The sequence below is a fragment of the Andrena cerasifolii genome, chromosome 4, assembly GCF_050908995.1.
Source record: "Andrena cerasifolii isolate SP2316 chromosome 4, iyAndCera1_principal, whole genome shotgun sequence".
NCBI lineage: Eukaryota > Metazoa > Arthropoda > Insecta > Hymenoptera > Andrenidae > Andrena > Andrena cerasifolii.
Window position 1 is genome coordinate 17,930,737 of NC_135121.1, and position 25,854 is coordinate 17,956,590.

Sequence of the window (25,854 nt, forward strand, 5' to 3'; positions counted from 1 at the left end):
GCGAATTATTCTGTGGGTGTTCTTGACGAACGCTTGGTTAATGCCGAATTCATACCTTTCTACAACGAAATCATTCCCCCCCTGCTTTCATCCGATAAAACTGTTACTTTTGTCATTGCTTCTGCTTTTCGCTAACGAGGGTAACATTTGATCGATCGATTCTCTTTGAATCAGTCGAGGAAGAAGCTTCGGAACAGGCCGATACCCGCGAAATGCAAGGCTACCCACCATTTTGCGGTGTGAGACTTCGTTTTCGAGATGCAGGTAGCTGGAGTTTAGAAATCCCATTCCCACAGCGTGGCGTTTCGATGTCAGGTGGTACAGGCACTTGCGCGCGATAAGCACGAATTCTTTTATCAGTATTAAGTATTCCGCACGCTGAGCGAGAGGGAATGGAGGATTAAATATAAACTAGAACGATTCTAGACTCGCATTTGTGTATCAAAGATGTTTGCTCTTCCGCGGTCGAAATAATACTGGCTGCTTCTTCGAAACACACTTATGCTCACCCGAAATACCTACGTACGTATTCTATCTGTCCTCCCACGTGCCTCAAATTCAAATACACAGCAACTCGAGCTCCCCACCTTCATTGCTCGTGTGATATTTAAACCTCAGGTTGCAAAACAGAAAACAGTACCTACTTCGCGATTTCTCGTGGCATGTGCCTACGTGGAATTTGCATAAAATTGATCTTCTCCTCCATTACTCCATCCTCCGTGTCAAGGGAATGGCGAAGAACGAAACAGCTTCTATTAATAATATCTACCACAAATAATTAATCACCAGAGCCATCGAACCGAATTTCTCTCTTCCAATTCCGTTCGAATATACTCAAAGGTCGTGCATGTTTTGGTAGCGCGAGAGGAACACCTGGAACGTGACTTTCCATCCGGCAGAAGGGACGCGGGATCGAGCGATCTCTGTTGAACTAACGTCTGCTAAACTAACATGCATTTTCAGGGTAAAACTGGACGAGAGGGAAGCGTTATGAACGCACGGGCTCCCTCGAGGAAGGCCCACTCGAACGAGCCGCGAATCGGAGCGCCGGCTAATAATGGTCGAACGGCTAACAAGCCGTATTATATCGCCGCTATAAATTGCAGCGCTATACTTAATTTAAGCGACGCGGGGAAGCCCGCTGCCGCGCGCTCCTCTGCCCTTCTCGAAACTTTACCAGTTAGCAGTTACCGATAATTATCCGCGGCGTTTTCCTTCCACGGGGCGCGAAATTGCAACGCTCGACTGGCCAATTCGAAAAGCTCGCGGCCTCGAAACTCTTGAGCCGCGTAGTAACGCTCTCCCTCCTTGGGTCTGGAGGAAATGATTTTTAGGTTCACCACGCTTACACATGTTGGCGTTACGACTTGCAGTTTTCAATTGATTGATTCGATGGATTTGTTGAGACGAGATCGAGGGGAAGGAAGTTGAAGGGTGTCACTTCGAGGGTATCAAGTGTACTGTTGAAATTTTGGGACATATTTGCTTAATGAGCGCCATAATAGAGGGGAATGAATACATGTTGGGAGAGCTTACGCGAAAATTGAAGGTGTAATGTTTGCTGTGTAGCTGGAAGGCTGTTAATTAACTGCGTAATCAGTTAACTGGGAAGGGGCGAGTTAATTCGTCGTTTGAAATTACTGCACGTTCGGGCAAGACGAGGTAACTCACCGCGAACGTTTAACAACCGTGTTATTTTTCGATTTGTATTGTATGTTCAAGTGTGTCTAGATCACTTCTAATCAAAGTGATTCACAAGTGAGAATTGCGTCATGTGTAATACTTATTGTTGGAAATCTTTTGTCGCGTCAATCTCGACCGTTTGGATGAATTACACTTCTTTGAGTTGAACTGAACTTAACTTAACGAAATATAAAAGAATGTTTAGAAATATTGCGACGGTTATATACCGTGTTCAAGCCACGACTATTTTTCAAATACTTAATGCAAGTCAAACGAGTTAAATCATCTGTAGCCAGTCTTAGGTAAACACTTCTACACAACCAATTAACAAGATAACAGTATTCCACTGATTTTACAGAAGATAATTATAAGCCTGTGGCGATCAAGTAGTAAAGGTCAACGGTTCGCGCGCCGATGCTGCGCCTGCATATTTCTCCCGCAAGCTGCGCATGCATTTGCGATGCATCCGGACCAAAAGAATAACATCCACCCATTCCTATACAAGATCGACGCTTTTCCCGAAACGTCGCGTCAGGAAGCATGTTTCTATCACACTTCGCTTACCAGCGAAAGACATCCGCTTCGGCTGGCCCTTACTGTATCGATTTATCGCCGGGGAAGAAGCAGACCGAGATAAAGGATCGACCATGGCGGCCAACGCAGCGTCCTCCCCTATAAATTATTGATGCAGCACGCGGCCGCGGAATTTTCGGGCGGCAGCGCGTTTTCGTCGGTGCCTCGCGATCGTTTCTTCCGGCGGGCGAGTAACACAAACAGAAGAGACGCGGTCACCGAGACAAGAGGGAAAGAGGAAATACGAAACCCGTTTGGCCGCGATCCAACGGGCGGCAGAAGAAATTCGTGGCCCCGTTAAACTTCGACGCCGATAGAAAGAAGCAAGGGGGGGGGGGGGAGAACGGTTCCGAGGAGGCGACGCGAAGAAAAGAAAAAGCTTCTCGTTTGTTGTTGTCGCGACATGAGAACTTCTCCGCCTTAGGCCCACCCCGATCACGCAACAATGGGAATTCAACTCTCCTCGGCGAGATTCGGTATTCGCACCTCGTCAAATCGGGGCTGTTGTTCTTTAGAATCTCCGACGCTGCCAGGGGAATAAAGGGGATGGTCCGCGTTTACACGGGTCCAGGGGGAGATATTGCCGGGGACCGGGCGCGATCTTCTTTGGTAGTTGTTTCAGTCGACGATGCAGCTTTCGCTTCTTAATTTCGCAGGTGGTATAATCGGAGGTATTGGATACCGAAGTGAGAGGAACGAAGGAAGTGGAGTTAATAGGTTGAATCTGAAAGTAATTATTATTATTATTATTAACGGGAAACCCTTTAGTGTACAGAGATACAAAATTATTACCATTACTACATAGAAAGATAAACATAAGAGAAAGAAATAAAAAATATATATATAAAATAATAATATAAAATAAAGTAATATAATATAATGAATAAGAATGCCTTGTAAGACGAATGGAGATTATTCTTTCGTGGTGAGGAAAACTTGGGTGTTTTGAGTAAAGCGACGAGAAATTGATGGAGGATGTTCCAGAATTTTCCTTCCTCCCAACATCTTACAAGTCTCCGTGCCAGTATTATATGAAGTACGGCGTCAGAGCTTATGTGGAAGCTTGTTTAGCAAGAGAACACAAACTTCTGGCAAGTAATTATACCATAGACACAAGCCAATTAATTACACTATCATTAAAGATACTTGACAGCGATGAAGTGTTACTTAATCCCTGTTTCCCTGTATGTTGCATCAGCATTCAAATAAAATCAGAAGCGAGTATATTTTTTCCTTCCTTTCTCCTCCGTTCAAATACTTTTTACACTAGATATAAAATTAGCAATACAAAATAGAAAATAAATTCGTGAACATAGTGGCATATAACCATGCAATAAGAGATCTATTAATATATATATATATATATAGATCTATTAATATATAGACTCGAGGAGTCATTACAATACCCCCTTCCCCACCAGTCGACGAAACTGCCCACGAAACAACTCAATGCTCCTCCAAGAACCGTACAAGTGAATTTCAATTTCGTACAAGCCCGCGGAACAGATCCAGCGGAATGGTGATTCGGTGGCCCTGTGATCGATGCCTCCACCGTGTTGCATTGCAATTGATCACCCGCTTAAGACATCCAGTAATATATTCGCCGGAGGAACACGTTCCGACGATATTTCAGGGAGGGCCTCGCTGCGCCACGATTTCCCGCGTCCGCGAAAAACGAGGAAGGGTGGTGGGCCGGCAGAAACAGAATAATAGAGAGACGTCCATGCGGCGGGCCAGGAAGGGGGTGGCAGGGAGGGAGAGAAAGAGCGTAAACCGCATAAAGTACGCTAAATTCCTCGTACTTACGGTTGGTTAAATATGCAGCGGAATATCAGAGCGCGGCCGCGATGACCATATCCTTCGTAATATAGTGCGATACTTGGAAGGTATCCTGCATAACTCGAAGCGCGAGCGGCCAACGGTAGGGCGAGGAGCGTGCAGGGCGAAATAATATTCCTCGGCCATAATTTCGTGCCGCTCGGGCACACGGCTCCGGGGCGTATTTTACCAGGCCCGGGATACGGTATCCATAATGCATCCAGAAGATGTAACTCCACCCAGCGGTCGGCGCCCGATATAACGCAACGCCGATGCTCGAAGGGGGGCCGGACGCTTCGACCGAACAGTCGTTAATGTTTCAGCAGACAGCCGACGCGGATAAAAGATGCTGCCGGGGAGTGTCGATGACAATGCCTTTCAAGAAATTCAGTTTTAAGCCTTTGCGACAGGCGACAATTTATGTTATAGGGTCGCTCGGGGTAATATGCCAAAGTAGGTAATATGCCACTTCTCAATAATTTTATAAATAATGCGCAGATGGCATTACATTTGAAACTAATTCCGTTCAATTTAGTGTCATTGCTAAGATGACAATAGGTTTTGGCATTTACCTTGTTTTATTTTCAATAAATCCTGGTACGATACAAAAGTATCGTCTTCGTCTGATTTCACACTGTAACTAGAATGCAGATTATACATTTGTCGGAACGGTTCTGCAAAAACTCAATAGATTATGATAAAGTATACTAACAAACGAATTTTATAAGCTTTCATACATCCGTTAAAACTATGTACTTTGTGGAGAAATTTTCAATACTTCTTTTTATAACTCTTTATAACTTTCATTGAGTTCAAATATTTGTTATTAGTTACTAATAGCTTAAACAGTTTAAAATACTGTTGATTCTCCAAAATTTGAGTGATTAGTTCGCATTTCATAGCTTGTGGCATATTACCTCAGATCTTGTCGCATATTTACCCACCACTTGGGTAATATGCCACTTTCGAGGACTTTTGTATTTGTACGTTTCCCACTGCACTATAAAAGTTACATTTCTCTACTTATTACTCAATACACAGAATTAGTTACACTTTCATATGGTTTTATTTTTTCCCTGCATCTACTTATACTTTCGAGATATCGCGTTTCAAAGTTAACTGCGGCATACTTCCCCGAATGACCTTACTGTTCTTTTCCTTTGTAACAGACAGTTACAAGCATTTTACAACCCTGTATAGTAGGGTGGTCCTCAGCTATCAGGGACATAATTTTGTTCGACTAGATTGGAAGTATTATTTTTTAATAAAAGTACCTACGGTGCCATTATTTAATAAAAGTAAAGTAAGATAAAAAGAAATCGGAAGCTGAAAAATAAGAGCCACCCTACTGTATAGCCACGCTTGTAGCTCTACGAACCATGCGTCATCTTAGCTTCCATGCGTAAATGGAAGTTCTTAAGCGTTACCCTATGCTACCATTTGGTAAAGGTGATGATAAACGTTCAGCCAGAGTTTTCGTTTCCTGCTTTACGACGTGACAATCGGGTTACGCAAGCAGCGTTACGCAACGGCCGTCCATTCGCATAAACAAGCGAATTCTGCGGAGCTTGGCACGATGAACCACGCTGCTGGGAAGCAAAATATTTTCGAGCATCATCCGTGTGAGAGGTATTTAGCGCTCGCGCGCGCCGAGCCGAGGGGAGAAATGTCGATCGACCATGACCGAGACACATTGCTGGTGCGCTGCATGAAGGTGGAGCACCATTCTCGTATTCGAGTGATAGAACGCCAAGCAGCTATTAAAATATTGTAAAATATCAAAGCAAAGACTACCAACGCATATGCATTTCCCAGGAAATACTAATACCTCATGAAATCCCGTACTACCGGCTAAATCTACTCTATCTCAAATGTTTTCGCTCAGCAAACGCAACTTTGTTCACAACAGAATACTTCGCAGCTGCTCCTGATTCTTCAATCGATCTCAAGTAATTATCAGGCAACGAAATACATTCTCGAAACTTGCTGCACGAGGTAATTCTCTGAAAATTGTCGCACTTCTGCACGCACTCCTCAGTTGCACCCTTTTTCGGCCAAAAGCGCTGTGAAAATGGTGAAGAAAGAACCAGGGACCACGATTACCACGTGTCGGAAGAGTCGCACGGCTGGTAGTGGTGAGACGCGAAGATGAAGGGAATCGCAGGCGCCTCTAAAACGTATCTAATACCGAAATCGAGGGGAAGCGGACCGCAATGCTCGAGCAAAGTGGCTCACGCGACGGGGTAGCGTTACTTCCGCCAGCTCGATTGCATTTACGGATGAATTTCTCAAGGCGGCGGGGTGTTCGTGACGCAAGGACGAATGATTGCGCCTGGCTGCGCCGGCAACTCCGCGGGCTACGTGTCCGGGAACGTACGGAAATAATTGTTGCATATTTAATGAGGCGTGAGGTAACAGGGTCACGCCGTCGTGGCACCAATTTCCTCGCGGAAAATTTACCACTTTCCCAGTGCCCCGTGGAACCTGAATAAGGGTCGCCTCGAAGCATCACAGAACGGTGAGGAACGGCTACGTGCCTGGCCACGTAACGGAAATAATTGTTGCATATTTAATGAGACGAAAGGCGATGGGATCACCGGGTGTGTCGCCCTCTTTCGCGAGTTCCCTCTGCAACCCTTTCGTCGAGCGTTGTCTTGGGCCGATCCTACCCCGGGACATGGATCAATTTCGAGGACCGTGCGACACGAGACGCGGATCTCCGTGTAAATTCGCGCGTGTATTGGTTAAACAAAAATCGTCATCGAGGTGTTTCAAGAGTTTGAGGATCGAGGTGTAGGAGAAAAAGAGTCGGCCGATCGGGTGCCTGGACCGGGAATCGAACCCGGGATCCTTCGCTTGCCAGGTGAGTGCTTTAAGGGGACCTGGCAGTCGAAAAATCGATTTTTTATTGCATTTTCCGAAAGTACTATCTTTTTTGTATAAAATGCCGCTTAGTTTACAGTAAAATTAGCTAAATTATAAATTTAACGACTAAAAACGTCAAGCGGCAACCTATAGCGTCGCCTTTGCCCAGAAAGTTGAAACGCGTTTTTCTCGAATATTTTTTTCTCTTCATTTTTTTCTGACTGCGAACGAATTGAGGTTCAGATCGACTTGGAAAAAATTACAGGATGTGTAAAACATATACCATTTCGGGGCAAAGCCCTTATAGGGTCCGTAAAAATTCGAGATTTTCATAAAAAAATTAAGAAGTCACCGAATTTTTTTAACCCAGACCATCATTGTTTGTGCGCTACAAAAGAGGAGGAACATGCAGGCTCGCCTCATTCAGTATAATTGTAAAGGGTGACTCACGAATGCACTTGTTTCTCATCTTCCAACATTATTACCAAATGTTGTTACGGTATTAGAAGCCTCTATAATAATGCCAGCTACAACAAGAGCACCTCTTTCCCCGATTTGCTAAACGCTGTAATACTTCCCCGCCATTATGGACGAATAAAGCATTGAAAGGAGTCAGGATGAACGGCCGAACAATCAGCTTCGTTTCGCCAATGCGCGTAATGCTCTTAGAATTGGAAGCACTTGGCGGTCTTTTGTGTCTGAATTAGAAACAACAGTTCCCAGAGGCGCCCGCCAATTTCAGAAAAGTGAGGAGACGATCGGTGCGAGGCGCGGGCCGGCCATTTTCAGGAAACTTAATTACGAAAATAATTGTTGCGCATTTAATGAGGCAAGGGGTAATAGGGCTACCCTGGGCCACCCCTTCCGCTTTGTACAAGCAACTTAAGTTCTAGCCCTTCCTTTTCTCCATCTGCTTCTACTTACTTCTTCTTCTTCTTCTTCGTCTTCCTCTTCTCGTCTACTTCTGCTTTTATTAGCTCCATTTTCTTTCGCGTAACTCGCGCACGGTGCACGCGAGCGCGCGACTTCACAGGTAATTAATTTAGTTTTGCAATTTCTCCCGGCGAAGGAACGCCGGCGTTCTGCAATTTACGTTCGTTCCACCAGCCTGTCTTCCTCCCTGTTCCGCTTTGACTTTGTACAACCGAGAAGTCGTGCTGGTTTGTTTACCTGCGCGCTCCTGTGGAATTTATCGATCCAGGACTCGGCAAATATGACGTAGACGCGTTCCAAAGCGTTCACAGAATTGTTTGCCCCGCTTCCCTCGAATAAGAAACGCCCTGCACGCGTTTCGGTGCCCGATATTCGGAAATCGGTCTCAATCCTTGTACACCGACCGCTTTCGGTGACTATAGAGGTCTTTTTTAATTAACCACAATCATCTTCTCTCTAAAGGGTCTGCATCCTGAGCGCGATTCGTCTCAAGCTATCGCTGAGGAAGAGCTGACCAACTCGACGAGACAATAATTATTCTCAAAACACTGTGCCACTAAAAGACATAACCGAAACGAGGCTACACGGTCAATATACAATTTGGATCGATTGCCACCAGCAACATATTGTCCTGGAACGAGGGTATCACAAAAACGCGAGCACCTCTGCAGAGGAAGAGAGAGTAATGTCCGCCCACTCGAGAAACCGTATAGAAGGAAAAGGTACTGGAAATATCCTAGTGCCACAGTAGCCGGAGCCTCAAATTTCATCCGTGTAGAGAGGTGTACGAACGAGCTGTGTGTTTGTGCAGGGGAATAAGCTTGACGAAGGGGAGAAAGAGAGCGAGATGGGGGGTTTGAAGAGAGAATCCAAACGAACGAACGTCGCATGGGCTGCAGCCTGAAACCTGGAGCCTGTGGGGAGGGGGGGTCAAGTGGCAAATATTAGTACGAAAACTGGCGTTGCCGAGCTTGCGAGAGCTTCGCGACGAAAGCTGCTTAAACGTTCCCTTCCACCGCCTCCGTCGAACCAGCTCCATTCCCCCAGCTACCAGCACCCGAAAAACCCCTCGTTTCTCTGTTACCTACACCGAGGAAACCAGCCAGCCCTGCAGCCCTCCGAGCTCTCCAATACAATTCCGCCTCGGCGGAGTTACTCTGCCTTCCACTCGGTGGTTAAAGCTCCAACAACAGACCCCCCACTCTCTGCGCGCGCGCGCGCGCGCGGGCGGCTGTGTACGTGTGAGGGAACGAGGCATTGGAATCAAGGCGGAGAGAGAAGGACGGGGAGGGAATTGTAGTAGCTAGGAATACCAGGCAGCCGTAGCAGGATCCACTGGTAGCGACAATAATAGTCGTACTATGTTCCTTTGAGAGGCGAGAGCACGGCAGCAAGACTTTTCGTGAGTCGCGTACGTATCTGTCGCACTTAGAGTCGCGCGTACAGGGTGCAACCGAGAAACTTTCCCAGCGCGTGACGCAGACCATTTTGAATCGAAAGGACTACGCTGTGGGGCTTATTCCACTCTTTCTGGAGACGCGTGTCCGTTGGTCCCTGGGTGTCAAGAACGCTTGCTGATTTTTCGAGATTGGATGCGGAAGACCATCGGTAAACATCTTTGCTTTAAGGAGAGATGCTACCTTGGACGCATGAAAATCATAGGTTTATTTAGATTTTTTTGTTGAAATAATGAACTCGATAGAACATCTGATTAATGGCATTTATTATACATCTCTTGAAGGTTAATAAAAATTTGGGTTTATTTTTTTGCCAGCAATATGGCGGTGCGAGAGCCTCCACCGATCCAGAGATCTCCGACCTAGTGTTCCCCCGAATAAAAAATCAAACATTTCCATTTTCTACATGACATAAACTAAGAAAGTAAATACGGATATTTCGAAGTAAATGTTTCGTAGAAATGGTGAGTGTTTGAAGAAAAATTTGGTTACAAAAGTGTCTGCAGTTAAAAATATTTCCAAGCGATCATAAAATACATATGTGCTGCTTGAGATTAAGGGGGGAAGGAAGATCGTGTAATTCGAACGAAAAATAGTAACAAAAATTCGTCCATAAATTGCTTCTAAAACGTTTCTAAAATATATTCTCAAAGTTATAGGCCGAAATTCAACTCCGTGTAGATACTATAGCCTGGTAAGTCTTAACAGTATGTTTAACGAAACGCCACTTATGTGCCAATCGCACTATAGGCCGTTCCAAACGCCGAATACCAACAAAGAGCTGTCTTAACAGTTTCTCCTATGTGTTCAGCTCCCACCATGCTAAATCCTTTTCAAAACGTTGGATAGTGGCGCCCCGTTAGGTCTCCTCCTAACCGTGACCCTTTCGAGGATTAAAACACACAGCGCCCGTTACGCGGACGGCCAAAGCAGTAGCAATTGCAGCGAAAACTGTACGTACGGGTAACCGCGGCAGCAAACTTTCATTCCCTGGGAATTGTCCATAAAGCGGCCGGAGGCAGCACGAGCGGATGCCAGCGGTGGCTTGTCCACACTTTTTAACTTCCGACCGACTGGTAATTAGTTCGCATTAGCCGTGAATCGCCACTGGTCAGGCGTAGCGCGCGTGTAATCGAATATAATGAGAACAGCTCTCGCACAGGTGCTCAGGAGAAAAGCCTCATCGTGGTTTGCTTAATGAAGGCCGGCGCACACGCGCAGGCACGCGGCGAACACACGTAAGTCGACGAGCGCGGGCTGCTGTCCAAGAAAAATACCCGATTTTCATGGATGATTCGATGGACAGGCTGCATCCTTTCAACCGCGCTGCCAGCAGCCTGTACAAAGTGCGCGTTGTCAGTCACGAGGAACGGAACGCTTGAACATCGTCGCTGATGGATTCTGGGATACGAAAGCTGTGCATGGAACGGGATACAGGCGATCGCAGAAGACGAAACTGACGAACTGAATTCCCTTCCCTGAAAACCTCAAAGCCGCATTACTCTGTATTATTGCTGACGTTGGGAAGAGTTCCGCCACGTACTTACAAATGCATCATTCAAGCCCGCGAAGTAAGTTGGAAATTATCCAGCCGTTGATCGGCTCAATGCTAGCGCAACGGTTCGTCGAAACTTTCTCGGCTAACGCGAAATAATTACTGGCCACGCGAAAGCGGCGTTACACGGACAAGCTTCCGGTGGTGTTCGCCTGTTCCGCTTTCAGTCAGCTTTCTAGGTTAGCCTGCCTCCCGGGCAAATCCTGTGGAATAAAAGTTCCCCATCGTGTACCTGCCCGGCCCCTGCTATCCGCCTTCTCATCGCTATTTTAATGCTATTTTCTGCACACCTCCACGCGCGGTCCCCGCGTTATAATCCCTCCTACCGTATAATATTTACAAAACGAGAGCACGCGGCAGGTTGGTCGGCGGGCGCAACTAAACACGTAATCCGACGCGTCCCGTGTACGATGCCCGTCAGAGTGTGCACAAGCCAACTGTTATTCAATGCATTTCGCGAATGTTTTACTCGTCGTACTACTGGATCAAGTCCCCAGCTCTGCGTAATTCGGACGCGGAATATGCAAGTACGTTGAAGTAACCAGAAACGCTGGATGCCTCGTTAATGACACGTTAGAACCCTGGCAAGCCTGGTACTGATCGATGAATATCCTAGGGCACTCTTTCTGATTTGAATTTACATTCTCTTAGCACATCGTTGGTAATTGTAACAGCTCGATAGATCGCGGAATATGAGCTGACCGATGGTTCTTATTAACCTTGCCTTTTGATCAGCTGAAGCCCCCATGTTTTCAGTAGTAACTGCCTCGTCGATTCGGATCAAACGTTTTAATTGTAGACGCGCGGGCAACTTAATTACGCTCGCAGGAAATCAAACGTTCCCCGAGCTAATCATGTACAAATCAACGATCCAGATAAGGCCCCTTTCATTTCGCCCGTTCTACCGGTTTATCGCGGCGGTCGGGATCCCCTTCGCCATTAAAAGGGAAGAGGACATGAAATCGGCCCATCAGTGCCTTCAGTTTGTCCACGTCGACGTTAAACAGCCCTGAATACCTCGGCTCGAGTCGAGAGACCTAGGGTATTTAGGATGCCAGAGAGGCCAGCAGATGCGTTTCTGGTGGCGTGCACTTAAGCTCGAGAGTCCAAGAGCATCCAGAGAATCGTAGTCGTTAGACAGTCTCGCGATATAGTGGCGCATTCTTTTTGCCCCGGCTGCTATTTCCGTCGGCGGCCCGCCAGGGGACAGCTTTTAAAAATGCAGCTTAATGACCTCGTCGCCGGCGAAAACGCCCGTTTTGTCCTACGGCGCTCGCGTTTGCACTTCCGTGTTCGTTAATGCAAACTGATACAGCGGGCGATATCGAATTAACGAGCGCCGTTTACGGCCTTTAAACGCGACACTTCGGGCCCGAGTTGCTCCGCGGAATTGCACGCCAGAGGATTGTCCAACGGCGGGCAGAGGACGGTCGCTTGCAACTTGCAGGGAGCCCTTCAAGATTTCCGGCTCAAGGAGCGGAAGCCGTGGCTTTAAAAATACAGTTCCAGGAATTTTCTCAGCCCGTAAAACCGAGTGTTCGATGACTTCTTAAAACCATTAAACGCTAATGCGCCTCGCTTAATGCGGTGAAGCTGGGATGGCGATCAAAACTGTTGATGGGAAAACACTTAGCGCCTGTGGACTGTGAATAAATGATTAGGAGAACTAACACCATCCGTTCTTCGATGGCCCAGTCCATTGGAATCGAAATGGGATTGCTGAAAGCCTGAAAGAAACCCATTCCCCTCGGTTTATTTGGAAGCTTCTCAGACAGCCCTTAGGTGACGTGTTGCCGTCACTATGGCGAGTTTAACATCCGACAGTAGCGACTTCTGATTATTAAAGATTAGGCGGCACAGTGTGCACGCGATTAGGCTCGGGTTGCCGCCACGTCAGATTTCCTCCGCGCGGTTTTTCTCGACTGCGCCAGTCCTCGCGACGCAACAATCGTCTTAGTGCACGAGTGCTCGTTACAGCGCCCCTTCTTCCAGCGTGTGCGCCTGGCAGCGAGCGTTCCCAGCTTGGATCCAGCGAAACAGGCCAGTCGGAGGAAAGAGGGGAAAAAAAAGGCGGAAGCACGCGACGCGGGGTTGCAGGTCGAAGCATAACTTTTTCATTTCCCAGCGTCTTCCGGTTCTGCGCGGGGCTTCCTCCCTGCGGTCCCCGGTGGGGAAGCGAGGGGAGGAGAGAGGCCGCGCCACGTTTTCCTCGCGCGGAATATCTTTTGTACGTGAGCCTCTTGAATAAACATGCAGTCGCCGTGCGCGCCAGCGAAGGGTGAGAAAGGAAATGGAGCCGCCCCGTTAAGGGCGCTCGGAGCTGGAGCCGGAGGAGGAAGAAGAAGAAGAAGCAAGAGGGCGAGGCCTGTTACGGGTAAACGATGAAAAATGTCGTCGCCGCGCCGCTTACCAGGCTTCGAGACAAAAGCACGCGGATGATAAGGAACCCGCAAATATTTTCAACTTAATTACCCGCGCCGCTTCTTAACGGGCTATTCCGCTTCGGAGGCACGCACGCCGCGACGGCACGGCGCGCTCGAGATACGTATCTGCGCGTTTAAGCGCCGCTCCTTCGCCATATTCTAGCCCGGCCACTGGGAAATGCTAACTAACGGGACGCTGAGTATTGTCCCGGCGACAAAAAGATCCTATACTTGCGGGGGTGCGGCGAATGTACGCTGTTGCGGGAGGAAGAGTTTCTGGGGGCGCGATAAAGGGATACAAATGACGGGGTTCCTTCTAGGAAACAGAAGTTTCGTGGAACGGTGTTATCGGGGTAGCGAATCGATCCTAAGGGAATTCCTGAATTCTGCAAGTATGTATTTTATAGTGCTTCCTTTTTTATCGTCAACCATCTTGTCGGGTTAATAGTTGCTCTATCTGAGGATCATTTGCCAAAGAACTTATTATTATTACCATAAACGGGATTAACCCTTTTTCACACAACAACACGCAAATATTTAGTACAGAGTCTGACTATCTCATCGTCGAGCATACGAGCACATCCAACACATCCCTATATAGCAATACCCAAAAATTAATCATTGAACAGGAGAATAGATCAATGTCCTGGAAGTGGTCATTGAATTTCCGGCATAGCTCGGTTGATAGGATCCACCGTGCGATGAGCATACGGCGGCAATCTGGAACTAAATACAGCACGAGTGCGCAGATACCTGTGCGGGGCGTAAAAATTTAGCCTGCAGAGCGAGTCGGCACAATCTATTCGACTGCGGACCACTTTATACAGAAACAGCATATCTGCCACGAGTCTTCTCTCAGAACGCGACCTACGGTTAAACGAGCGAAGAATCGGACCATAATCGTGATCGGGGATCGCCATCGGGTTACCCAACACCCAGGCAGCAGGTCTCAGGAACTAGTGCTGTACTCTCTCAAAAAGAATTGATACAAGTCTTTTGTCTAGGATTCCAGATCACCAACGCATATTCAAGATGCGGCCTTACAAGAGAGGAGCAGAGAAGTCTCAATGAGTCCCTATTTTTAAAATGCTTGGCAAATTTCAAGATAAAACCTAGGGTCCTCATAGCCTTTGCCATCACTGTCACATAATGATTTCTAAAATTTAGGCATCTCGAAAAAGTGACGCCACAGTATCTTATGCAGTACCTAGCATATGATCTCTGGGAACCCCTACCTAGACAGCGTTAAACGTTCATCCGCGACTAATCACAGCTCGCCCCACGCTCTGCATCCCATCTACGCGTCTCTGAACTCCCAAGCCTGCAGAACACCACAGTAAAGAGTTGCAGTGTACCGGAGACCATTACCGAGCTACGGTGCGAAACCGCCTGGTTTCAATCGTACGTAAACGAATCCCAACCAACGCGCAGCCCCCATTAGAAGTCCCTGGTCCTCAGATTTCGTTAATTCATTAGCAGCCGGGGGTTCGTGGGAAGCTCGGAACGTTGATTCGCAGTCCCTCGCTGGCACAGACGCAATCATTCATATTTAACGGACCATTTGATGGATTGTGCTTCGCGAGAGCGTGGATGGCTAGAGAGGGCGAACAGGAGAGTGGATGAACGGAGGAATAAGCGGGCGAGAACATAGAGAAAACGGGAACGAAGATTCAACCCCTTGGTCTAGGTCCTTCGATTGAACTCAACGCAAAATACAAATTTACATGGGCTGGGTGCAGAAGGCCGTCGACAACCGCTTGGACTGCGCAAGTTTAAAACGCAGACTGTCTGAAGCCTCCGTGGGTGGGCTAGGTGGTAGTCCTCGGGGACGCTGCATTAGTCATATTCTCGCATCAGTCAGCCCCTCTTCGCACAGACCAGGACATTTTCACGTGGGAATATTTAACTCCACGGTGGCAAGTTACTCTACGGGCTCTGGTCACCGGTATGCGCCGCAGCGCCGGGATCCAGCTGGTCGCGCGGGCGCGCAAAACGTCCTACGCGACGGGACTCTGCGAGATACGCATCCCTTGGGGACAGATAAGACAGTGTCGTGTTTGGCTGGCGTCTCCTGTTCCCCTGGCTGCTCTCTACCCGGCCAGCTTCATGTAAGTGCACGAATACCAGTGTTTATGCACGTCTCTTCCGTGTCTTTTCCTCGTTCTGGTCGTATAACGGCACCGAAGAGCGACAAGCTTTGGGAACTGCGCAAGCTGAAGGGGAACTTAGCTACTGGGAAACGCATTGCTGCGTTTCCTCCGACGCGAGAACCAGGAAATGCAGATATATATTCGTACGGTTTAGCCGGGAGAAGATGCTGTCATCTGTGGTTGGTAATTGTGTAAGGGTGCAAGAGTATAGCCACTGTGTTTTAAGTGTTTATCATTAAGGGAAAGTTACTTCATCGCTGTAGCATTATTCGTATATATTCCACTGGTGTAACAAAAGTGGAGATCGATTAAAGAACGATTGTCTGTGCTCCTGCTAGCACAAGGAATTCCTTGTCGCAGAAATAACCACCGCAGTTCGCACAGGTTATTCCGCAATACATTATCTGGCAGCCGTCGCTGCGTTGCCGCTAGACCCTGTCCAGTTACGTCTGCGATACGCTTCTTGCATAATCCTCCAAATCCAGTTACATCATGCCAGAAGCGAAACACAATACCACAGAGGTCTTGGTGCCCGGCGACACCAAACTCAGGGATCGAACGCGTTAGGCGGCAGCGTCGGCTTTATCCGCGCCGGTGGAACGCGATTTCGGTGTTTTCAGCGGGCAATACGGGGAACAAGGAAAATATACGCCGGCGGGTTTCGCTAGCGACGAGTGTAAAAACATCGCGACGGGCGAGTAAACGTCTGGCCGCCAGCCAAAGGGGATGTCCTGCTCCTCTTTGTCGCTCGGTGGCGCGCGCGCGCGCCCGCGCGCGAACGCCGCCGGCGCTACAAAAGTTAATTTGCGTAATGGCGTGTTTAAAATACGCGGTTCGACGCTGCCCCACGCGAGCGGAACGAATTTTCCGCGATGCGGCCTGCGGGTCGTCAACCTTTCACTGGCGATTACGCTTGAAACTGCTTCGCGATCTCTGAAGGTTAAATACCGTTTCTTCGTTGCCTTAATGCCGTAATGTGCCGCCGAGAAAGAGACTAGGTAGTGTGTAATTAGCTAATGATACTCTTGGTTGTGCTGATCAACGGTACAATCGTTTATAACTGGCCGGCTACGTGGTATCGTGGATCGGTGACGTTGAGGAGGAGGCATCAAAAGCAGAAAACCCGAGGAAACCACGGAATCACTGAGGTGTTTCGGGAAAAACTGGGGAGACAGTGATTCGACAGTCTACCAGAGAGGCTGTCACACATGTGACTTTGCAATTCAACGTGCACAAACACCCCTACGCAAATATGCGTTTTTGAGCGTGCATAGCTTGGTTAGGTTCCAAGGTGGGTGGTTCGAGAATCACTATAAATGGTAATGGAGAGCAGTGTTCACCTCGGCATCGCTCCCCAAGAAACGAAAGGGTGGTGGCTTGGGCGAGGGACGAGGAGGGTGGAAAAAGAAGACAAGGAACGGGTGGGACGGGGCGGTTTGAAAATGTAATATTTATTCTCGCCCCAGCGTAAATAGTAGCGTCGTACACCCACGACAGTATTCCTTTCCCCGCCGCCACGTTCTTCGTATCCCTCTGACACGCTTTCTGCTGGATCACTTTTCTATTTCATGTCTTAATGTAAAACCTGGCAGACAGAACTCGATTGACTAATGGATCCTTATTCAGCTTGAACGGTGAATTATGTACATCGTGACAGTGAAATTCGTGTTCGTATATTTGAATTCGTAGACTTTCTTGAGGAAATAGGTACCTAGGTACCGTAAGATCTGAACATGCCTCGCGTGACGCATTTCGATGCTACCTGCGACATACTTGATTCCATTACTGGTCACGAGCACACGTTAAAACGATTTTCCTTAGCCTCCCCCAGCTATCACGTTCCCCCTGCGATTTTCCACCAATAATATTCTGCAGGCCCTCCCGCGTCATCCCCTCACGCCTCAAGAAAAATCTACCAGTTCCATCGCTGTCGACACGCGTGCACGTCAAACGTTCTACGGCAGACGCGATCTTTCACCTCGCTCGAGGCTCCGCCACCCCCTTCTCCCTCCCGCGCGAGTTTTCCATCGCGTGAAAACTATTCCAGGATACTCCGTGCGACCGGGGTACCCAGAAGTATGCAAGAAACCACGGATGCTGCGAGTTATTTCCAACTTCTCATTTTTAGGTTCGGTACTCGAATTCTCCGGCTGTAACGTCCCATCCTACGAGCGAGATTCCCCTTTGAGAACCCTCGGAATCCTCCAAAATCGAGCTCCACCGTCACCGTTGCGCGAACCCAGGCGTAGAAGCGTAGAGGCTCGGCGAGACGCCGCGGAGTTTCGATTCGAATTGCAAGGGGGAAATAACTTGGTATTCTATTAAAGGAACAAGCCCGCGAGACAAGGATCGGCAGGCGTCGCGCGCCTCCAACCCCTGCGACGCCGCAACATCCGCGAGGATGCACGGGACCACCGTGGATCCTCGCGCTGTGCAACCGCCATTGGGAATTAGTTGCGCGGAACTGCTTCCGCGCGGAGCTGTAAAACTCGCAGGAAACGCGGCTGCGAAGGAGCGTGGAGGGCGCGGGAGGTGTGGGATAGAAGTTTCGCCGCAAGTAAGGGAGTTTTCAAGGAGGATTCGGAACTAGCTCCTCTCGTTAATAGCAGAACCGGCGCGCGAGGTCCTCATCGCCGACTGAAGCACCAATGAGCACGATGATAAATGCGAAGCGTGCAGTATACGGATATACAAACGAAAGCAGACGAATCAGTGACGTCGCGGGGGGACGTGAGAGGCTAGGAACTATTCTACTTGCTGCTTTGGTTTTGATCCTGCTGCTGGGGTGGATTGGGGTTGCGATGAGCGATGTCTATGGATAACTGTACATTTCGATATTTGCCTGTCGATGTATTTATATATATATTTTTTTTTTTTATATTTCAAACGCTAATAATTACAGGTGTCGATAATTTTGGTGAAAATATTGATAATTTTTACTGCACCTTGTTTCGTTCAAGCCAATTCATGCTAATAATTTTCGAATTACCGCGGATTAATAAAATCCAGTATTTATTTTTCATTCTCGTATACTGAATGATGTCCACAATGTTTATTATTAAAATATAAATTCTAGGCTCCTTTATGAATATGATTTGAAAAGTAAATTACTTGTTTTCATTTGAATACTTTGAATCTTAATTTAAACAAAATAATTTCGTAACACATAATGTATAACAAAATTATCTTAGAAAATTCTTTTTAATCCAAAATGATATTCTGTCGAAACTATGCTTCTTTTTTAATTGGTAAATTGATACGATCTTCGTATCGATATTATCAGCATCGATGGGTTTTCGATAATATATTTCATGTATCGATATAAAACGAAAAAATATACGTCGATAAGCATTATCGATAGTTGGGACCAATATCACACATCACTGGATTGGGGCAACTAATGGAAAAATGAATCGGTCGTGCCAATATGGAGAATTCATAGTATTTATAGTATTCTTCAGCGCAGAAAAAATATAGCAGATTTTATCTTTTTACTAGAGGTTTCGAATGGCAAGATATTTTATTAAAGACATCCGCACGAAGGGTCAAAATCGATCTTGCTCGAGAGCAGCGTCTGTTTATTAGACAGCAAATATAGAAAAGTATTACATTATAAAGAATATATTAGTACAAATTATTCTTGTTATATTTTGGGAAGCAATTCTCAACTGTCGTGATACTCATGAAACGTGCGAGCGATATTTTGAAATCGAGTTTTTTCCAACTACGAGAACAGTTTTCGAGAAACTACCGTACACGGCGTAGAAGCGGTGGATCATTAAATTTAGACAGAAATTGTTTGAAATCACAACGAAAATTAAATCCCATCCCGTTCTCGTCGCGAGATTTTTCGGATAAAAATACCAGAAATCGTATCGGGTGAACAAGTCACGATGAAATTTAATGACAACAAATATCCCATCGTACATATCGAAAATAACATGTTTTTCGAGAGCAGAATTACCAGTGAGACGCGTTAAATAAATGTACGAAAATCACGTGTCCGTGTACAGATGACGTATTATGAAAAATGCGATCTGGTTCTGAACATTTGCGCGTTCAATACGAATCGTTTATATTTACGTCAAAACTGCTTGCTATATAAACTGCCCTGAATTATTTTACAGGTAATTACGCTTCTGAATCAAATAAATATATCTGCCAGCGATAAATCACGCAACCGAAGAGCGAAACGATGTAAGAGAACATCAGAAGCATGTTTGACACCATTCGTTACCGAGCGAATGGAGAATACTAAAATAAAGAAGCAACCGAGCAACGTGATATCAGAGAAGAAGCTGAACTTTACACAGGGACCTAATGTAACTACGAAGGAACAGTACCCGAGGCGATGATGGCATCGTCAGAGAAAGATATTTTTCGCGCAGACCCTTCGTAAAACAGAAATGCATTAAGCGTGCACAGTATGTCACAGTGTCGCGATACAGGATGAGAATGATAGCGTGGAAGAGGCACGTTGGAAGCGCAATATCCTTGAAACGGAACAGTTTCGCAATCTCGATTCTACGCGGGGGAGGAGCGCGGCATCGTTAGTCAACCTTTACAGTCGACGAAGGGAGAGTTGATGGAGCGAATCTCGTTGCCGCTTTAAGATGCTTCCTGCTTTATCTTTTCGCACGATTTGACAAAAAGCATTTGCTACGATGGATCCGCTAAAATAAAGCCAACTAGACGCGAACGCCGGGCTCGAGCGCGCCCCGTCGCCGTTTTCGTTATCTAATAATGTTCCTATGCATCCCCGATACCTTCGCCTCCGTGTCGTTTCATCCAGTAATATTGGATCATTACTCTCAACGGCAGAGAAAGATTTCGTAGCTGGAGTGAGAAATACAATAAAATTTCTGACGATTCGAATTCACTGTGCCTCGCGCAGTTCAGAGATTCAATAATATTTCGTCGTAATACCTCGCCGAGTGATCAATGGATCGCTGTGGAATAACTTGGAATTTAAAACGGGAAAGATAATGTTTTAGAAATGCTAAAGAATCAGTGATATTAAATAGCTACTTTAATTTTTGCTGAACAATAGCTTCCACTTCACCGAGCACTTAATGGTCCAACAGTAATGAAATTCAAGTTTGTTTATGCGTTGGATCCATGCGAACTCGTGACAAGATATTCTATTACAGCTTAACTTTCTTTCGCGGAATCTCGAATGGACCATTTTTGTCTAAATGTAATTCTTGTAACAGAATGTAAAACGAATATAAAGTTGTCGAGTAACCGTTCGCTAAAGTAGCCTCTGATCACTCAGTGTCATTGATCAGCTTATTATCTGTGAGAAAGTACCTGGCACAGCATGAATAACGCGCGATCAGTGATCATCGGGGAATTGCTGCTACAAATCTCTGTTAGTTAATGGAAACAGCAAATGGTAATGTTGGACATGCTCTGTCTAACATAGAGATGATTTGCGATCGAGCGCCCCGCGATTTAGATTGAACGCGATCGTGTCAAAGGAGAATGTATGCACGAAGCAGGAAATATTGTAGCTGCATTACAGAAAAATCGAGCACTTTCGGTGGCAACCATTAGCATATATATATAATGCGTTACTTTTCTTCACGGGCGAATAAACAAACCTGAGTTTCACTATAAATAGAGATATATATATTTATTAAACAATAATCAAAGTTTCTTATGAAGCTACATTATGTACAGTTTTCTTACCTATAAATAGAGAAACGACATTTAATGCCTATTCTTCCCTATCTTTCCCTTGTATATTAACACTTAATTCAAGGATCTACAATTAAAATCAATCCACTTCTCTATATCGATTTTTACACCCCCTCTTCCTCTTTTATGTGGTCTACATTACTGCCATGTTACGCGGCAAATTTAAACTGGGTTCATAAGGTAGTATCTGTACTACTTTATATATATTTACGTCACGGTGGCAATAATTCCCGGCGCTCGTTGGTAAATTACGAAACCTATTTACCGCGTTCCGCTAAAATATTGTGCGCCGGAGTGTCGTGGTTCACATTCGCGTTTCAATTGTTGTTGTCTTCCGCATTCACGAGCGCAGGGCGATATTGAAAGTTTTTTACGTTCGATCATAAAACGCGCGCAGAACTGTCGAAAGCTTTCATCGTGCATATAACTATTTACGCGGCTTTAGAATGAATTTGGGGTTCGAAGTGATTTAACCATGGAATAATATCGAAGGAACATTTACTACGATAATGCGAGAGTAAAGCGCGATATTACATTTTCTTTGAAGAATGTAAATATACAGGGGGACGCTGTACACCGGCAGGTTTGCGAGTGATGTAGGTAAGAGGAGTCGGAAATAAATATATCTTCATCGTCTTCCGGCTACGTTCAACCGGCTACTCGTCATATTTCCTTCGAGACGGAATAGTCGATACTCCTCGTCTGCTCGAGCAAATTAGATTTACTTCTGCCTGAACAATTTCTTCCTATTAAGAAACGAGCTGCGTGCATTCCGATGTAAGAATGCTTAACAGGGTCGGAGGACAGTGTGGAGGAAGTAGCAAACGACGAAACGATTTCGCTCCTTCCCACAGCGCTGTTCAACTACTCCCTTTGAATATGAAAAATATCGTCGCGCACTCTCGTGAAATCCTAGCATGCAACGACTGCAGCTGAAGACCCAGTGTGAACAAAAGTGGCATATTACTTGTAGCGTGAAAGCAAACAGCAAGTACGTTGTTGGCCTTGCAAGCAGCAGCTGTAGCAAAAATGCTGATAGGATACGAAAGGCATGACACGGTAATAAAGAGGAATAATTACTCGGGTACTCATTCAGGAACGACAATGAAGTGTGCGCCAAGGATTTCACAGAAACTTCGCCGGACAAGTGGAGAGGTAAACGATATTAGACTTATATTTTGGTTGTTCGCGTAGGCACTCAAGAGTTTGCAATCTATTTAACGATAAGATCGTGTTTCCCGGACTGGGACTGAAGTACCATCGATTTTATACCTGCTCCTCATGAGCCAGTAGCCCAGCGTTTATGGTTGAGGCTATCTAATAATCTTCCAGCCCCAAGTTCCTTGTAACAAGAAAACTTGTTACAAGGATCCCGTAATTGTTTCTTAACGGGGTTAACCGCAAAAAAACTGGAGCTCCCTGGCGACCACGGTAACGCTGTATTCGGGGGAAAAAAAACGAACGGGAAAGCAAAACCCTCGGGAAGTTTCGATCGGTTGAAAAGGATTATTAAGTACTTTTAACGGGGTTAACAACCTGCCGCGAGTTCAGTGAAGTGTAATTAAATCTAGAAGGGACGGCGTTCAGTTCTGGCGGAAGGTTACAGAAATTATCGAGTTCTCGAAAAGTTGCGCAACTTTCAAGTCGCTCCAGAACTTACTGGCCACTCTACTGCAGATAGTCAAGGAAAATTGGTTATTTTAATTAAGTCGGTTGTTTACACGAGTCGATCGTGCTTAAATAAAACAGCCTCAGCAGCAAGCAAGATACACCCTATTTAGAAAATCTTCAATCACTCTGCAGCACATAATATTATCCAAGCAAATATTTTCGCATATTTCCTACATTCCGCCTTCTTTTATCAAACAAATCTAGAGACGCGGTAGCGTCTCGACGCCAAGTACAGGAAAGAAAGTACAGTAAAGACACCCTGTATATGTCGACTGTCGTTACCGCTATCATTTACTCGTCGCCAGGCTATTCCAACCTAACCTGAAACTTATTTCATTAATATCTCATCACGCCTGCAATATTTTCTAAATTTAAAGGCATTTTTCTTATGTAAACCGCATATAAGCTTTCGAATAAGACCAATTTCAATAAAATCGGTCCGCGCATAACAGAGATATCGTAATATCGTCTCATGGATCAGTCGGAAATTTTAAGATTTTTCTTCGTCTTCTCCGAGAAATTTTTCGTCAACATAATACGTATACGCGTTACACGCACACCTTCAGCGCCATGTATTTTGAATAAAATGTTTATTCGTATTAAAATATTTATTTGTATTTATCATTACCTTTATGTACGTGCAGCTCATTTTGATTTCACATCTTTTTTTATTTTAGAATTCTTATTATCTTCTATTTTTTGTGATTTATTTGATTTCATGTACTTGGCGTAATTTTTTTACTTTTCTTAAGTTTTTTATGGAGTAGGTATATCACGAGCTCCCAGTTGAGGATCTTACAGCAGGATGGGTGCAACTCCATGTTTACCAACTTCAAGTAAATTAGAAACAACTGCTTATAAAATCATTGCTTTGACTTAACATTAAAAAGAGAATATTAATTGAAAAATATATATTTCACACAATAAGTAGTAGTTATTGAGTTAATAAGTTTTTATTTCTATTTTTGGCGAAAAATATTCCATAATAAAAGTATTGATATTAATATTAATATTTCTCTTCTTATTTATTTACAATAAATCGCTCATTTGTTATAACTCAAAAACTGTCAACAAGGGAGCTGCACCCCTCTTGCTGCAAGGTCCTCAATTGTCCTCCCTAGATTATCCCACACCTCTCATGGCAACACACCTGCAGATATACTAATACGAATTCTACGCATGTATTCATTCTCATTTAATAGTATGTACCCAAGCGAAGCTGCGAATTAATAGCTTCTTCCCAAGCACCTGCGACCTGCCACCCTCAAAACCAGCGACTCAACCCCAGAACGCAAAGTTCAACCGCCCACAGGTAAGGGGAGCCAAGGACCCTGCTTTTGAATCGACGATAGCCCTCGAAGCGAGACGCCGGTGTCCCGACACGGCGCAATCTAAAGCCTCGATCGACCGGTTGTCAAGACGCGGAAATCGAAGCAGAATTCAAGGAACAAGTTGACGGCGTGGCGTATCGCACCATGGGTAAAACTGCGCCAGAAACTCGGACGGAGATGAGCATGGCGGGCTGCATACGCGAGCCGTCTTTCCGCGAATAAATTCCTCGTACGTGTCTCGAATATCGCGACGGACTGGAATCTCCCTTGGTTCCGGGTCCCTGAAGAAGGCGAGAGAGACCCAGTCGGGGGGGGATCTCCGGTTGGAACGAATTTCGGGGTCAGAAACGCCGCGGCGCCTCCTCCCTTCAACCGCGGCTTTTCTTGCCGCCTACGCTTTCGCGACGATACCCGACTGCACACCACCCCCTTCGTTTTCTTTTCGTGTCTCGCGGCACCTGACGGGAATATTATAATCGAGGATCACCGGGGCAGGAGGAAAGTTCGCTCGTAAAAGCGCCGCCATTTGTCGCTCGGCGAGCTTCGACTCTCGAGACGGTATTTTCAAAGTAGGGGCACGCAGGGAGGGTTGAGAAAACAATCGTTGGGAAATTTCCAAAGGGGATTTACGAGATTGGGGTTTTCTTAAGGTCTGAGTGTTTCGAGGACGCGTTTAATATCAAGTTGGCATTAATTTGGTGTATCAATTCTCGATATCAATCCAGTGCCGGCTCAATTTTAGGTTCCTCCACTGGGATACTAATCCCAGACTGTCTGGATCAGCTGTTTTTTGTAATCCCCGCGTGATCAGTGCAACGAAGTTATTCTCGTGAATATGGCCGCAGTGTTAGCTTCGAAATGTACCCCTTCGTTAGAGTCGAGGGGTAGAATTAATACAGAAATAGGGTAGTCGTCGGATTTCATGCTATTCTAGCATCTTTTGGAAGTTTCGCGTTCACCGACGAGTCTCGTCGGTAGGAATTCGAACGGCGACAGAAAAGCAACGCGGAATTTCGTTTGCACGCCTCCGCGAGACCCCCGACAGGGTCGGAACGATCAGTTGGAGCGTACACGTTCACGGGCAACGTCCTAAGGAGCAAGTTCTCACGATTCCGGAGCCGTCATCGCTACAAATACCGTGTCGTTGATTTGCTCGGGACACGAGCTGCAGAAGGGCTCGGTTCGTTGCGGCTCCTCCGTATATTTCTTATTTCTCTTGCACGTCCGGGCCGGGTGAAACCGCCCCTCATACCACGGCAAAGTAAATAGAGCGTATTTCTTCTGGAAATGACAGGAAATTCAATAATCCTCGCAACGAGAGGTGAAACAGCGGGGGAAACGAAGGAGGTCACGGAAGGAAAGGGAGGAGGAAATGCTAGGAGGAGGAAGAACGTTAACGCGCGCAGATCGACCGTGCGAAACCAGGGATGCGTTTCAGGAAGGAACCACACGATATTCAAATTTTCCTGGATACTGATAGCCCTTGCACGCGAGTACATAAGCTTGCGATGGTGTGCAGCGGGAACAGGAATTATTACAAGCGTTTACCTTTCCGTGTATACCTGGAATACTAAATACTAAGTAGTCAAGCTGAGGAATACTGCTTACCCTGTGGCGAACGGAAGAATATTTAAAAACTGTGTGCTGGGATTTATATCTTCTGAGCAACCAAATTCAATGCAGTTTGCTCCTGGA

General features: G+C 46.2%; 1 protein-coding gene and 1 long non-coding RNA gene across 11 annotated transcripts in view; one reads left to right on the plus strand and one right to left on the minus strand.

Annotated features, from left to right (window-relative positions):
- Positions 1-25,854, minus strand: part of LOC143368432 (uncharacterized) — a 539,066-nt gene that overhangs the window by 261,760 nt on the left and 251,452 nt on the right. Inside the window, exon 1 of one of the 10 annotated variants that reach the window (XM_076811155.1) lies at positions 229-456. The exons of the other annotated variants lie outside the window; for them this stretch is intronic. Coding sequence (XP_076667270.1) covers positions 229-288 — 60 coding nt within the window. The 5' untranslated portion in view covers positions 289-456. Of the gene's footprint in view, positions 1-228; positions 457-25,854 lie in introns of those variants that run through there. 10 annotated transcript variants of the gene reach the window in all.
- LOC143368460 (uncharacterized) overlaps positions 1-25,854 on the plus strand; it is a 306,495-nt gene that overhangs the window by 93,780 nt on the left and 186,861 nt on the right. The gene's annotated exons all lie outside the window — the stretch shown is intronic.